Here is a 16,280-nt window from a genome sequence, read left to right on the forward strand (position 1 = left end):
GGGGGAGACACAGGTGGATGGAGGGAGACAGTTGGAGGGGGGAGGCAGACACAGTTGGAGGGGGGAGAGACAGTTGGAAGGGGGAGAGACAGACGGGCGGAGGAGGGGGGGTGTGAGACAGACAGGCGGAGGGGGGGAGAGACAGACAGGCGGAGGGGGGGTGAGACAGACAGGCGGAGGGGGGGGGGGGGGGTGAGACAGACAGGCGGAGGGGGGGGGGTGAGACAGACAGGCGGAGGGGGGGGGTGAGACAGACAGGCGGAGGGGGGGGGTGAGACAGACAGGCGGAGGGGGGAGAGACAGACAGGCGGAGGGGGGGAGAGACAGACAGGCGGAGGGGGGGAGAGACAGACAGGCGGAGGGGGGAGAGACAGACAGGCGGAGGGGGGGAGAGACAGACAGGCGGAGGGGGGAGAGACAGACAGGCGGAGGGGGGGGGAGACAGACAGGCGGAGGGGGGGAGAGACAGACAGGCGGAGGGGGGAGAGACAGACAGGCGGAGGGGGGAGAGACAGACAGGCGGGGGGGAGAGACAGACAGGCGGGGGGGGGGGGGGGGGGAGACAGACAGGCGGAGGGGGGAGACAGACAGGTGGAGGGGGGAGACAGACAGGTGGAGGGGGAGACAGACAGGTGGAGGGGGAGACAGACAGGTGGAGGGGGAGACAGACAGGTGGAGGGGGAGACAGACAGGTGGAGGGGGAGACAGACAGGTGGAGGGGGGACACACACACAACTCAACCAAAAGAAGCCTCCTATATTTCTACTATAAATCCAGAGGGAGAGAGAGAGCAGGCGTAGCACAGAGGGAGAGAGAGCAGTCAAACTGCATGGTGAATGGGCAAGGAAAGAGAGAGGGAGGGACTGAAGCGCTTATCAAAAGGCAGGGAGGATTAAATGAGAGAGAGAGAGAGAGAGAGAGAGAGAGAGAGAGAGAGAGAGAGAGAGAGAGAGAGAGAGAGAGAGAGAGAGAGAGAGAGAGAGAGAGAGAGAAAGAGCGCGCGAGAGAAAGTGAGAGAGAGCTGCATTGTGTGGAGCCTTGGGAAACGACCAGAAGCTCCTATAGTCCCTCCGCTCAACACAGAGCAGCCACACAGAGACAGAGTCACAACCCTCCCTCACACTTCTCTCTCTGGATACCATAGGAACCTGTCCTATAGCTGATTTTCCACTTGATACTACAGCCAACCGGAGCAGAGGAAAATACTGGATACTACAGCCCACCGAAGCAGAGGAAAATACAGGATACTAGTTAAGAACTTTCTTCCTTTTATTTGGAATCCGGTGTGTTACATGAAGCCCTGATGATGAACTTGATTATAAACGAAGTGCATGGCATCACAGCCCCCGACTACACAGCTTTTCTGTTCTGAAACCCCCGTGTGTGTGTGTGTGATCAGAGAAGACGACGTGAAGGAGAAAGATTCTTGAGGTTTTGGTCGGAGGTTGCAGAAGTACACGTCTTCTTTTGTATACAATACTGAGCTCCTGGGGAGTGCACTCATCATCCGCCAGTTGAAGGGAGAGAGGAGATTGTATCGACCGCGCGAGAGAGAGAGAGCGACAGAGAGAGCGACAGAGAGAGAGACAGAGAGAGAGACAGAGAGAGAGACAGAGAGAGAGACAGAGAGACAGAGAGACAGAGACAGAGAGAGAGAGAGAGAGAGAGAGAGAGAGAGAGAGAGAGAGAGAGAGAGAGAGAGAGAGAGAGAGAGAGAGAGAGAGAAAAGTGGCTGTATGATTGCGTTAATAAGCGAGCTAGACAGAATGTTGACTTATTTCAAACCCCTCCCTTGCTCACTCGCTGCTCGCACTGTCTGTCGCAGACAGCTCGTTTAGTGACCTATAACTCTTCTGACTGGATAAAAGGACATTTTTAGATTACAACAGTGAGAAAAAGGTGGTCGGGTCCGTGACAAGAGGCAGTGGGACGACGGATTCCCCACACAACGGGGTTTTGTTTTTCTGGGTAGGCTAAGATGAACAGTATCGGACAATTGGTGATTCTTTAAAGCACCTCCTTTAGCCCACAAGGACCGGAGACAGCAAGAGAAAAGTACAACAGTCCATCTCCGTGGACAGTAGACATAACAAACGGACAATAAATCATTCTTGTTCTAAACGTTGTTTGCTGTTCTTCAGGACATTACGGAGAGAAAAGCTTCCAACAGGAGTCTAGCAGCTTCTCCACGTGTTATTAAACCTCCGGACCAGCGCCCAGTTTTAAATGGGCTATTCTGATGAGTCCTGCCACAGCAACAGTTCCTGTACTAACCGATGTAATAAGACATTTTAAATGGACTTTCAGGAGGTGAGGAACGTAAACATAATCCACGTTCAGCTATCACTGAGCTGTGATGCAGAAGTAAAGCACATCCCAGAGTGAAATAATGATGTGCTTTTTCTTTTTGTCAGGGATCCTTGTATTCCCTTCATCTCTCAGTCACGTGAAATGAACGTTTGTTGGGTTTCCCAAACTCAACCTGGGCAAGGAATGAGACTTTTACAGCTATTTAACTAGTTAAACTGCCTTCCATTTGCTAATTCTTTTCTCCTCCCGTCTTTTCTACTGCCCTGCAGTGGAGGGGCAGGCCGCTATGGCAGCTTTCACTCTCTCTGCTGCTACGTTACAGCTGTAGCTTGTATATCCCCCAAAACAGCCACCACTCCAAGATCCTGTTGAGACAGACAGTACACCAACTCCCAACTCCGCTCCTGTTGAGAGACAGAGAGGGCGACAAAGAGAGACTGTGCACCTACCAAACCCTTATTGAGGAAGAGAGACTGTGGACCAACCAAAACAGAGAGACTGTGCACCAACCAGGAGCCCCACGGACGGACATAAAAACTCCTGGTGTCACTTTGGCCACTCTCTCGTCCCCCTGTAGTGTCCCGTCAGCACAATGCTCAGGTCTCAGGCAGTAACTGCCCCTCTGGTGCGGAACTCTCTCCTCCTAGTGCTCCTGCTGCAGCAAGCCGGGGTCAGGGCTGAGACAGGGGTCGCGACTGAGGCCGGGGTGGGGGCTAGTGAGTCTGGGGTCGGGGCCAGTAGATGTCCCAAGGGCTGCCTGTGTTGCTCCGACATCCTCAGCTGTGCCGACAACGGTCTGAAGGCACTGCCCTCCGAGCTGCCCGCGTACACCACAACCCTGGACCTCAATCACAACCGCCTGAAGGAGCTGAAGAAGGGAAGCTTTGCCGCGCTGCCCCGTCTGGAGTCTCTCCGCATGGCTCATAACTGCCTGAAATTCCTTGAGCCCGGAACCTTCTGGAACAGCAGCGCGCTACGAAAACTGGACCTGTCGTCCAATCAGCTGGAAAAGGTAGAGGCGCACTACTTCCTGGAGCTGACAGGATTGGAGGAGCTGCTGCTCTTCAACAACCGCATCGTCCGCGTGGAGAGCAAGGCCCTGGCGGCGCTCGGCAACCTACGCAAGGTCTACATCAGCCACAACCGCCTCACGGACTTCCCCTTCTCCATCCAGGAGGACAGCCAACCCTTCCTGGTCACCATGGACCTGTCCTCCAACAGCATGTCCAAACTCCCCCTGGTGGACATCGAGACCCTGCCGGCGGCCTTGCAGAGCGGACTCTTCCTCCACAACAACACCCTGATCTGCGAGTGCGAAATGTACAACATGTTCCGGCGCTGGGAGCAGAAGGGGTTCCCCTCGGTCAGTGACTTCCGTGAGGAGCACACCTGCCTGGTGTATGGGGAACACAAGGCCTCCGTTAAATTTTTCCACCACAGACGCTTCTTTGAAGTGAACTTGAAGTGTAGTACGGCAGTGGCTGGAGCTCTATGGGAGCCTGAGGGAAGCCTGCTGGTGTACGAAGGAGCCGCCGTGGTTCTGGACTGTCACACCATGCTCAAAGGACAGCACCTAACCTACTTGTGGGTTTCGCCTCACCATGGGGCAGGGGCCCCGCCGGAGAACAACGGCACTCTCCGCATGCACGCCAACGGCAGTCTGGAGATCGTGTCGGCGCAAGTCGAGGACTCCGGCGTGTACTGGTGCAAGGTTTTCGACGGGACTAAGAGGAACGAGTCATGGGAGGTGAACGTGACGGTGTTGATGCGACACGATGAAACCGAGCCCTTCAACACGGGGTTTACGACCCTCATCGGGTGTGTGACGACCCTCGTTCTGGTCCTCATGTACCTTTACCTGACCCCCTGCCACTGCTGTTGCCACAAGCAGCACCCTCTGCCTGGTACCCCCAGCCCGGCCAATGACCAGTACAGTGCCCAGTCCTCAATCCTGACTCCCACCCCGCCCGCCACCACAGAGGGCCCAGGCCGCAAGGTCAGTAACAACAAGCATGTGGTGTTTCTGGAACCCATCAAAGAAGTGCAGAACGGACGGCTAAGGGCGGCTACAGGTGCGCTGTCCCCAGTCTCGGTGTCAGGCCACTCCATCACCTCAGTCTTCTCAGACTCACCCATCGTACCATAGCACCAGGCAGACAGCCATCTCCTACTGTACCTTCTTCTCTACCCAACACCTGCCTCCTCTGCCCCACCCCATCCCACTCGCAGAGAGAGTGGGTTGGGTTACCCAACCAGGCAGGGCAGAGAGTTAGACACTGCCTGTCAATAGTAGGATAGATGGACACAGACAGATAGATGGCATTGCCACCCAGGGGTGAGGCAGAAGACACCAAGAGAGGGAGATTGAGAGACAGAAATAGAGAGAGGAAGAGATAGGCAGGGAGATGGAGAGCAAGACAGCGAAAGAGCAGAGAAATGAACATCCAGCACAAACTCAACTGGCCCAGCCAGGTTTGACTGGCCTGCCTTTCTGAGGAGTAAAACTGCAAGGAATCTGCATGTTGAGTGAGAAGCAGTGCTAATGGGCTCGGGCTGCAACATTCTGTTAACTTTCTCAAAGAATTCCCCTGATTTCCCAGAAATCCCGGTTACAAGGAAATGAGCAGGAATCTGTGAATTTCTAGAAAACCAGGGAACTTTGAGAAAGTGAACAGAATTTTGCAACACAACACTGGGTGTATATCTAGATCTATATCAAAAACAAAGCAGGATAGAGCTGTCCCTGTTAGCACGGCTTGAACCCTTTAATAAACCAGAGCTAGTGTATGGATGCCTTGTCTAAGAAAATTTGAACAAAATCAGCCATAACTGTACAGCCTGAAACCTTTTTGTAGCAAGTAGCCTAAAGATAGCAAGTTAGATGACTAGTAGAAACATATTTACAAAGTATACCTTTTAGCAGAATTAATGTCTTTAGTAGAACAGAGAAACAACCATGTTAAAGCTATTTTCTTTTTTTAAATATGAAACTAGCAGAAGAGAAACGTGATTTGAAACCCCCACTGTAAGTCCTGGTGGATTCCTACCGTGCTTAGCTGTCGGATAACAAACAAACAAACAAAGAAGAAACAGGAACACAGTGTGCAGAGCGGTTCAGCAGGAGGAGACAGTTTTTTGGGGCAAGATAGATCCATCCATTTATTTCTTAGTTAAGAGACTGGGCCGTGGTTTCACTGTGAGGATAGAGGGGGCTGTTTCTGCTCTAACACCTTTCTTATTGACGCTTTTTCATCCATGTTGGCTGCTCCGCTACTAACACTGACGGATACAGAATATTGAGCGACAAAGTGACAATAGAGCGAATGTTACCTGTTCTGGTACGTTTGTTACTGGATTGACAGGAGGACACTCCAACATTGACAGCTCGCTGCTTTCCTAATGGAATTATGTTCCTCCTCCCTCACCACGTACCCCACCCTCCTCCTCCTCCCTCAACACGTACCCCACCCTCCTCCCTCACCACGTACCCCACCCTCGTCCTCCTCCCTCACCGCGTACCCCACCCTCCTCCTCCTCCTCCCTCACCGCGTACCCCACCCTCCTCCTCCTCCTCCTCCCTCACCGCGTACCCCACCCTCCTCCTCCTCCTCCCGCACCACGTACCCCACCCACCTCCTCCCTCACCACGTACCCCACCCTCCTCCTCCCTCACCACGTACCCCACCCTCCTCCTCCTCCCTCACCACGTACCCCACCCTCCTCCTCCCTCACCACGTACCCCACCCTCCTCCTCCCTCCCCACGTACCCCACCCTCCTCCTCCCTCCCCACGTACCCCACCCTCCTCCTCCCTCCCCACGTACCCCACCCTCCTCCTCCCTCCCCACGTACCCCACCCTCCTCCCTCACCACGTACCCCACCCTCCTCCCTCACCACGTACCCCACCCTCCTCCTCCCTCCCCACGTACCCCACCCTCCTCCCTCACCACGTACCCCACCCTCCTCCCTCACCACGTACCCCACCCTGTTCCCTCACCACGTACCCCACCCTGTTCCCTCACCACGTACCCCACCCTCCTCCCTCACCACGTACCCCACCCTCCTCCCTCACCACGTACCCCACCCTCCTCCCTCACCACGTACCCCACCCTCCTCCCTCACCACGTACCCCACTCTCCCTCAGCACGTACCCCAACCTTACCCTCACCACGTACCCCCTCTCTTCCCTCACCACGTACCCCACTCCCCTCGCACACCACGTACCCCACCCTCCTCCCTCACCACGTACCCCACCCTCCTCCCTCACCACGTACCCCACTCTCCCTCCCCACGTACCCCACCCTCCTCCCTCACCACGTACCCCACTCTCCCACATCACGTACCCCACTCTCGCACACCACGTACCCCACCCTCCCTCACCACGTACCCCACCCTTCTGCCTCACCACGTACCCCACTCTCCCACACCACCCTCCCTCCCTCCTCCTCCTCCTCCCGCACCACGTACCCCACCCTGCTCCCTCACCACGTACCCCACTCTCCCACACCACCCTCCCTCCCTCCTCCCGCACCACGTACCCCACTCTCCCTCCTCCTCCCTCACCACGTACCCCACCCACACCACGTACCCCACTCTCCCACACCACGTACCCCACTCCCTCACCACGTACCCCACTCTCCCACACCACGTACCCCACCCTCCTCCCTCACCACGTACCCCACTCTCCCACACCACGTACCCCACACCACGTACCCCACTCTCCCTCACCACGTACCCCACCCTCCTCCTCCTCCCTCACCACGTACCCCACCCTCCTCCTCCTCCCTCACCACGTACCCCACCCTCCTCCCCCTCCCTCACCACGTACCCTACCCTCCTCCTCCTCCCGCACCACTTACCCCACCCCCCTCCCTCACCACGTACCCCACCCTCCTCCTCCTCCCTCACCACGTACCCCACCCTCCTCCTCCTCCCTCACCACGTACCCCACCCTCCTCCTCCTCCCTCACCACGTACCCCACCCTCCTCCTCCTCCCTCACCACGTACCCTACCCTCCTCCTCCTCCTCCTCCTCCCGCACCCCACCCCCCTCCCTCACCACGTACCCCACCCTCCTCCTGCCCTGCACTCCTTCTCTTGCATCCTTTCTTTCTTCAACCTGTTAATAAATCATGCTTCTTGGACCGCAGAGGGAAATGTATTCTGGCTTGTTATTGCCATGTGTGTCTGTGGCTTAGGTGAAGTGTGTGTGTGTTATCTTGTGTTTATACACGTGTGTGTGTGAGAGATAATAATATGATAACATATCAGTAGTCATAACTCAGTAACCATTCCACTAATGATAACAACATATCAGTAGTCATAACTCAGTAACCATTCCACTAATGATAACAACATATCAGTAGTCATAACTCAGTAACCATTCCACTAATGATAACAACATATCAGGTGTCATAACAAGGGTTGCAAAGGGTCGGAAACTTTATGGGAAATTTCCGGAAATTTTCCACGGGAAGTTCAGCCTGGGAATTTTGCTTTAAATTCATCATAAAAGTTTATAACAGTGAACCTTTTTTGTTGGATACACAAGGCAATTCTAGGTCTTGTGGCATATTTTGGCTAAACTAATCCCCAATTCAATGGAATTGCAACCCTCTGCATGCACAGTGCATTCTCCCATCACATGTGCAGCTGATTCTCAAGATCTTGCACACTAAGATGTTATTGAGCCCAAACTACTACACTGTCTGAGCCAAGGACTACATGCTTTCTGGTAAGTTTTCATTACAATACTGGGTGGGGTGAATATATTTTATATGACATACATGATTTTTTGTTAACTAGTAAATAGAAACCCACAGTAAAGTGTGTTTAAATCATTTGTAACTTGTTAACAATTTCTGCTAGTTAGTTTTTGCTAGAATGTGGGTTTTAGCTTGCTTGCGCCTGCAACTGAGGAGTGTTAATTCACCTGTTTCATTTTAAAATATTTATCTTACAAAGGAGTTGTTTAATTTAACTGCTTAACTACTTATCTGTACATGGAATTGTATTTGTTGATTTTTGCAATGCAGACTGTATTGCAATAATCTCTGATGGGTGGTCGAATGTTCGTGGGCATGGAATAATTAACTACATATCCGCCCCTCAACCAGTATTCTACAAGAGCTCAGACACAAGGGACAACAGACACACCAGTTTCTACATAGCAGATGAGCTGAAGGCAGTCATCAATGACCTTGGACTACAGAAGGCATTTGCACTGGTGACAGACAATGCTGCGAACATGAAGGCTGCTTGGTCTAAAGTGGAGGAGTCCTACCCTCACATCACACCCATTGGCTGTGCTGCTCATGCATGAATCTGCTCCTCAAGGACATCATGGCACTGAAAACAATGGATATATTCTACAAGAGAGCGAAGGAAATGGTTAGGTATGTGAAGGGTCATCAAAATAATGCAACAATCTACCTCACCAAGCAAAGTGAGAAGAATAAGAGCACCACATTGAAGCTGCCCAGCAACACCCGTTGGGGTGGTGTTGTCATCATGTTTTACAGTCTCCTGGAGGGGAAGGAGTCTCTCCAAGAAATGGCCACATCGCAGTCTGCCAATATGGACAGCCCCACCAAGAGGATCCTCCTGGATCCCCATTGCTTGTGTATTTTGAGAGAGAGTGGCAAGCAGCCTGAAACTGCAGTAGCCATAGCACGGATTGAGGGAGACAATGCCATCCTGTCTGATGTTCAGACTCTGCTTGCAGATGTAAGAGAAGAAATCCATACTGCCCTGCCCACTTCACTGTTGCTCCAAGCAGAGGAAACTGCAGTTCTGAAATACATCAAAAAGCGTGAAGACTTCTGCCTGAAGCCCAAACATGCCGCAGTGTACATGTTGGACCCCAAGTATGCTGGCAAGAGCATCCTGTCTGGTGCAGAGATCAACAAGGCCTATGGTGTCATCACTACCGTGTCTCGCCAGCCACCTTGACCTGGATGAGGGCAAGGTTCTTGGTAGTCTGGCGAAGTACACTTCCAAGCAAGGGCTTTGGGATGGAGATGCAATATGGCAGTCGTGCCAACATATCTCATCAGCCACCTGGTGGAAGGGACTTTGTGGATCTGAGGCTCTATCCCCTGTTGCCTCCATCATCCTCCAAATCCCACCAACATCAGCCGCCTCAGAGCGCAACTGGTCCTTGTTTGGAAACACACACACACCAAAGCACGCAACAGGCTGACCAATACAAGGGTTGAAAAATTGGTGGCCATCTGGGCAAATTTTAGGCTTTTGGAGCCTGACAACGAGCCATCCTCAACAAGGTTGGAAAGTGACAGTGAAGATGAGTCCTCAGAGTCTGATGTTCAAGAGGTGAACATTGAGGAGGTCCAGGGAGAAGACATGGAAGCCTGAGAGGAAGACAACCAAAGCTTTAGTTTCTAGACTATTATTTTACAGATGTATGTTGAAAAGGTTTTTGGGAGATGCGATGGATCATTGGGGATCATTCAATATTCCCTTTCTTTTGTTGTTCAGTGAAATCATCCCATGTGAGGCCTCAACTCATTTAATTAAAGTTCAATTCATAACTAAATTGTTTTTAATCGTTTGCAATTATGTCTCCATATGACATGGTAAATATATCCAATGCAAAAAACATCTACATTTAAATGGTATTCAAATTATTTCGCATATATTCCCGTTAATTCCCACCTCTAAATATTCCCCAAAATGTACAACCCTAGTCATACCTCAGTAACCATTCCACTGCTGATAACATATCAGGTGTCATACCTCAGTAACCATTCCACTGCTGATAACATATCAGGTGTCATACCTCAATAACCATTCCACTGCTGATAACATATCAGGTGTCATACCTCAGTAACCATTCCACTGCTGATAACATATCAGGTGTCATACCTCAGTAACCATTCCACTGCTGATAACATATCAGGTGTCATACCTCAGTAACCATTCCACTGCTGATAACATATCAGGTGTCATACCTCAATAACCATTCCACTGCTGATAACATATCAGGTGTCATACCTCAGTAACCATTCCACTGCTGATAACATATCAGGTGTCATACCTCAGTAACCATTCCACTGCTGATAACATATCAGGTGTCATACCTCAGTAACCATTCCACTGCTGATAACATATCAGGTGTCATACCTCAGTAACCATTCCACTGCTGATAACATATCAGGTGTCATTCCACTGCTGATAACATATCAGGTGTCATACCTCAGTAACCATTCCACTGCTGATAACATATCAGGTGTCGTACCTCAGTAACCATTCCACTGCTGATAACATATCAGGTGTCATACCTCAGTAACCATTCCACTGCTGATAACATATCAGGTGTCATACCTCAGTAACCATTCCACTGCTGATAACATATCAGGTGTCATACCTCAGTAACCATTCCACTGCTGATAACATATCAGGTGTCATACCTCAGTAACCATTCCACTGCTGATAACATATCAGGTGTCATACCTCAATAACCATTCCACTGCTGATAACATATCAGGTGTCAAACCTCAGTAACCATTCCACTGCTGATAACATATCAGGTGTCGTACCTCAATAACCATTCCACTGCTGATAACATATCAGGTGTCATACCTCAGTAACCATTCCACTGCTGATAACATATCAGGTGTCATACCTCAATAACCATTCCACTGCTGATAACATATCAGGTGTCATACCTCAGTAACCATTCCACTGCTGATAACATATCAGGTGTCATACCTCAATAACCTTTCCACTGCTGATAACATATCAGGTGTCATACCTCAGTAACCATTCCACTGCTGATAACATATCAGGTGTCATACCTCAATAACCATTCCACTGCTGATAACATATCAGGTGTCAGACATTTGAAGTTAGAAACATCAAGGACCATCTGATAATAGCAGTGCGCCGGTCCTCTAACCAAGACGTCCACTATCTTCTGGACCGCACAAGGCCTGCTCAGTCCTAGGGATGTTACACTGAAACAAGGTTCAGGATGGAAAATAAATTCTCTCGAACAGCGTTCAACACATTTCGGAGCAAACTCCTTTGTCAGAGCACCTACGAGGGTAATAAAGTCTGATGTTTAAGCAGAGATACTGGAGGAGTAACTGGCAAAGCCTTTGAATCGTGTCTAGATCCTGAACCAGGATGTGGTGAGGAAGTGGATATTTACATTGCATTACATCGCTGGTTCATTACGTCGCTGGTTCATTACGTCGCTGGTTCATTACGTCGCTGGTTCATTACGTCGCTGGTTCATTACGTCGCTGGTTCATTACGTCGCTGGTTCATTACGTCGCTGGTTCATTACGTCGCTGGTTCATTACGTCGCTGGTTCATTACGTCGCTGGTTCATTACGTCGCTCCCTTGTTCACGGAACCGTCACTTATTTTACAAAGACACGAAGAGTTGAGGACTCACGCACACAGGGACAGACACGTATGTACAGGGACAGACACGTATGTACAGGGACAGACACGAAGAGTTGAGGACTCACGCACACAGGGACAGACACGAAGAGTTGAGGACTCACGCACACAGGGACAGACACGTATGTACAGGGACAGACACGTATGTGCAGGGACAGACACGTATGTGCAGGGACAAACACATATGTGCAGGGACAGACACGTATGTGCAGGGACAGACACGTATGTGCAGGGACAGACACGTATGTGCAGGGACAGACACGTATGTGCAGGGACAGACACGTATGTGCAGGGACAGACACGTATGTACAGGGACAGACACGTATGTACAGGGACAGACACGTATGTACAGGGACAGACACGTATGTGCAGGGACAGACACGTATGTGCAGGGACAGACACGTATGTGCAGGGACAGACACGTATGTGCAGGGACAGACACGTATGTGCAGGGACAGACACGTATGTGCAGGGACAGACACGTATGTACAGGGACAGACACGTATGTACAGGGACAGACACGTATGTACAGGGACAGACACGTATGTACAGGGACAGACACGTATGTACAGGGACAGACACGTATGTGCAGGGACAGACACGTATGTGCAGGGACAGACACGTATGTACAGGGACAGACACGTATGTACAGGGACAGACACGTATGTACAGGGACAGACACGTATGTACAGGGACAGACACGTATGTACAGGGACAGACACGTATGTACAGGGACAGACACGTATGTACAGGCATACTCACGCACACAGGGACAGACACGTATGTACAGGGACAGACACGTATGTACAGGGACAGACACGTATGTACAGGGACAGACACGTATGCACAGGGACAGACACGTATGGACTACAGAAATCCAGCTCTCACAGACCTGTTTGTTTTTCTTTAAGAAGCCCTCCTGTTCTCCACTCATTACCTGTATTAACCGCACCTGTTTGAACTCGTTACCTGTATAAAAGACACCTGTTCACACACTCAATCAAACAGACTCCAACCTCTCCACAATGGCCAAGACCAGAGTGTAAGGACATCAAGGATAGAATTGTAGACCTGTACAAGGCTGGGATGGGCTACAGGACAATAGGCAAGCAGCTTGGTGAGAAGGCAACAACTGTTGGCGCAATTATTAGAAAAGAGGACGGTCAATCACCCTCGGTCTGGGGCTCCATGCAAGATCTCACCTCGTGGGGCATTAATGATCATGAGGAAGGTGAGGGATCAGCCCAGAACTACACGGCAGGACCTGGTCAATGACCTGAAGAGAGCTGGGATAACAGGCTCAAAGAAAACCATGAGTAACACACTACGCCGTCATGGATTAAAATCCTGCAGCACACCCAAGGTCCCCCTGCTCAAGCCAGCGCATGTCCAGGCCCGTCTGAAGTTTGCCAATGACCATCTGGATGATCCAGAGGAGGAATCGGAGAAGGTTATGTGGTCTGATGAGACAGAAATAGAGCTTTTTGGTCTAAACTCCACTCGCCGTGTTTGGAGGAAGAAGAAGGATGAGTACAACCACAAGAACACCATCCCAAACATGAAGCATGGAGGTGGAAACATCATTCTTTGGAGCTGCTTTTCTGCAAAGGGGACAGGACGACTGCACCGAGATCTTGGCCAACAACCTCCTTCCCTCAGTAAGAGCATTGAAGATGGGTCGTGGATGGGTTTTCCAGCATGACAACGACCCGAAACACACAGCCAGGGCAACTAAGGAGTGGCTCCGTAAGAAGCATCTCAAGGTCCTAGAGTGGCCTAGCCAGTCTCCAGGCCTGAACCCAATAGAAAATCTTTGGAGGAAGCTGAAAGTCCGTATTGCCCAGCGACAGCCCCGAAACCTGAAGGATCTGGAGAAGTTCTGTATGGAGGAGTGGACCAAAATCCCTGCTGCAGTGTGTGCAAACCTGGTCAAGAACTACAGGAAACGTATGATCTCTGTAATTGCAAACAAAGGTTTCTGTACCAAATATTAAGTTCTGCTTTTCTGATGTATCAAATACTTATGTCATGCAATAAAATGCTAATTAATTACTTAAAAATCATACAATGTGATTTTCTGGATTTTTGTTTTAGATTCCGTCTCTCACAGTTGAAGTGTACCTATGATAAAAATTACAGACCTCTACATGCTTTGTAAGTAGGAAAACCTGCAAAATCGGCAGTGTATCAAATACTTGTTCTCCCCACTGTGTATGGGAGGTGATGGCAGTGCTAGGGTGGATATATATATATATATATATGGGTGGTTATGGCAGTGCTAGGGTGGATATATATATGGGAGGTGATGGCAGTGCTAGGGATTTGGCCAAGAAGGAAGAAAGTCCTAATTAACTGTCTGTGGCTCTGCACAAAATTAATATTACATATGGACCTAGTACTCTCCCGTTGTCATCATCCTGGAAGCTGAGGTTATTATGATCCATACAGGATGTGGGTGTCTGGATGAGAGCACATATTATATTAAACTGGAAGACAATATAAAGGTGGAGGGAATATATTTTAACCTTAAAAGGGAAATATTAGGAAAGGAGGAACTATAAGAAGAATGGCTTTACTGAGTCTTTACTGTTGGTCTGTCTGCTCTAAACATTCACATTACTGAGTCTGTTGGTCTGTCTGCTCTAAACATTCACATTACTGAGTCTTTACTGTTGGTCTGTCTGCTCTAAACATTCACATTACTGTGTCTTTACTGTTGGTCTGTCTGCTCTAAACATTCACATTACTGAGTCTTTACTGTTGGTCTGTCTGCTCTAAACATTCACATTACTGAGTCTTTACTGTTGGTCTGTCTGCTCTAAAACAGGTACATTACTGAGTCTTTACTGTTGGTTTGTCTGCTCTAAACAGGTACATTACTGAGTCTTTACTGTTGGTCTGTCTGCTCTAAACATTCACATTACTGAGTCTGTTGGTCTGTCTGCTCTAAACATTCACATTACTGAGTCTTTACTGTTGGTCTGTCTACTCTAAACAGGTACATTACTGAGTCTTTACTGTTTGTCTGTCTGCTTTAAACATTCACATTACTGAGTCTTTACTGTTGGTCTGTCTGCTCTAAACATTCACATTACTGAGTCTTTACTGTTGGTCTGTCTGCTTTAAACATTCACATTACTGAGTCTTTACTGTTGGTCTGTCTGCTCTAAACATTCACATTACTGAGTCTTTACTGTTGGTCTGTCTGCTCTAAAACAGGTACATTACTGAGTCTTTACTGTTGGTCTGTCTGCTCTAAACATTCACATTACTGAGTCTTTACTGTTGGTCTGTCTGCTCTAAACATTCACATTACTGAGTCTTTACTGTTGGTCTGTCTGCTCTAAAACAGGTACATTACTGAGTCTTTACTGTTGGTCTGTCTGCTCTAAAACAGGTACATTACTGAGTCTTTACTGTTGGTCTGTCTGCTCTAAAACAGGTACATTACTGAGTCTTTACTGTTGGTCTGTCTGCTCTAAAACAGGCACATTACTGAGTCTTTACTGTTGGTCTGTCTGCTCTAAACATTCACATTACTGAGTCTTTACTGTTGGTCTGTCTGCTCTAAAACAGGTACATTACTGAGTCTTTACTGTTGGTCTGTCTGCTCTAAAACAGGCACATTACTGAGTCTTTACTGTTGGTCTGTCTGCTCTAAACAGGTACATTACTGAGTCTTTACTGTTGGTCTGTCTGCTCTAAACATTCACATTACTGAGTCTTTACTGTTGGTCTGTCTGCTCTAAACATTCACATTACTGAGTCTTTACTGTTGGTCTGTCTGCTCTAAACATTCACATTACTGAGTCTTTACTGTTGGTCTGTCTGCTCTAAACATTCACATTACTGAGTCTTTACTGTTGGTCTGTCTGCTCTAAACATTCACATTACTGAGTCTTTACTGTTGGTCTGTCTGCTTTAAACATTCACATTACTGAGTCTTTACTGTTGGTCTGTCTGCTCTAAAACAGGTACATTACTGAGTCTTTACTGTTGGTCTGTCTGCTCTAAAACAGGTACATTACTGAGTCTTTACTGTTGGTCTGTCTGCTCTAAACATTCACATTACTGAGTCTTTACTGTTGGTCTGTCTGCTCTAAACATTCACATTACTGAGTCTTTACTGTTGGTCTGTCTGCTCTAAACATTCACATTACTGAGTCTTTACTGTTGGTCTGTCTGCTCTAAACATTCACATTACTGAGTCTTTACTGTTGGTCTGTCTGCTCTAAACATTCACATTACTGAGTCTTTACTGTTGGTCTGTCTGCTCTAAAACAGGTACATTACTGAGTCTTTACTGTTGGTCTGTCTGCTCTAAACATTCACATTACTGAGTCTTTACTGTTGGTCTGTCTGCTCTAAAACAGGTACATTACTGAGTCTTTACTGTTGGTCTGTCTGCTCTAAACATTCACATTACTGAGTCTTTACTGTTGGTCTGTCTGCTCTAAAACATTCACATTACTGAGTCTTTACTGTTGGTCTGTCTGCTCTAAAACAGGTACATTACTGAGTCTTTACTGTTGGTCTGTCTG

General features: G+C 49.2%; 2 protein-coding genes across 3 annotated transcripts in view; one reads left to right on the plus strand and one right to left on the minus strand.

The window, feature by feature from the left end:
• Positions 1-16,280, minus strand: part of rnf123 (ring finger protein 123) — a 283,644-nt gene that overhangs the window by 73,969 nt on the left and 193,395 nt on the right. The window lies entirely within an intron of this gene.
• LOC139536391 (amphoterin-induced protein 3-like) lies at positions 890-5,973 on the plus strand. Its single transcript, XM_071336893.1, has one exon. It carries the CDS (start codon positions 2,903-2,905, stop codon positions 4,454-4,456), a length of 1,554 nt encoding a protein of 517 aa, XP_071192994.1. The 5' UTR covers positions 890-2,902; the 3' UTR covers positions 4,457-5,973.

The sequence above is a fragment of the Salvelinus alpinus genome, chromosome 12 (assembly GCF_045679555.1).
Source record: "Salvelinus alpinus chromosome 12, SLU_Salpinus.1, whole genome shotgun sequence".
Classification (NCBI taxonomy): domain Eukaryota; kingdom Metazoa; phylum Chordata; class Actinopteri; order Salmoniformes; family Salmonidae; genus Salvelinus; species Salvelinus alpinus.

Coding starts and splice junctions, on each gene's coding strand:
- LOC139536391 (XM_071336893.1), top strand. CDS start 2,903: ATGCTCAGGTCTCAGGCAGTAACTGCCCCTCTGGTGCGGAACTCTCTC.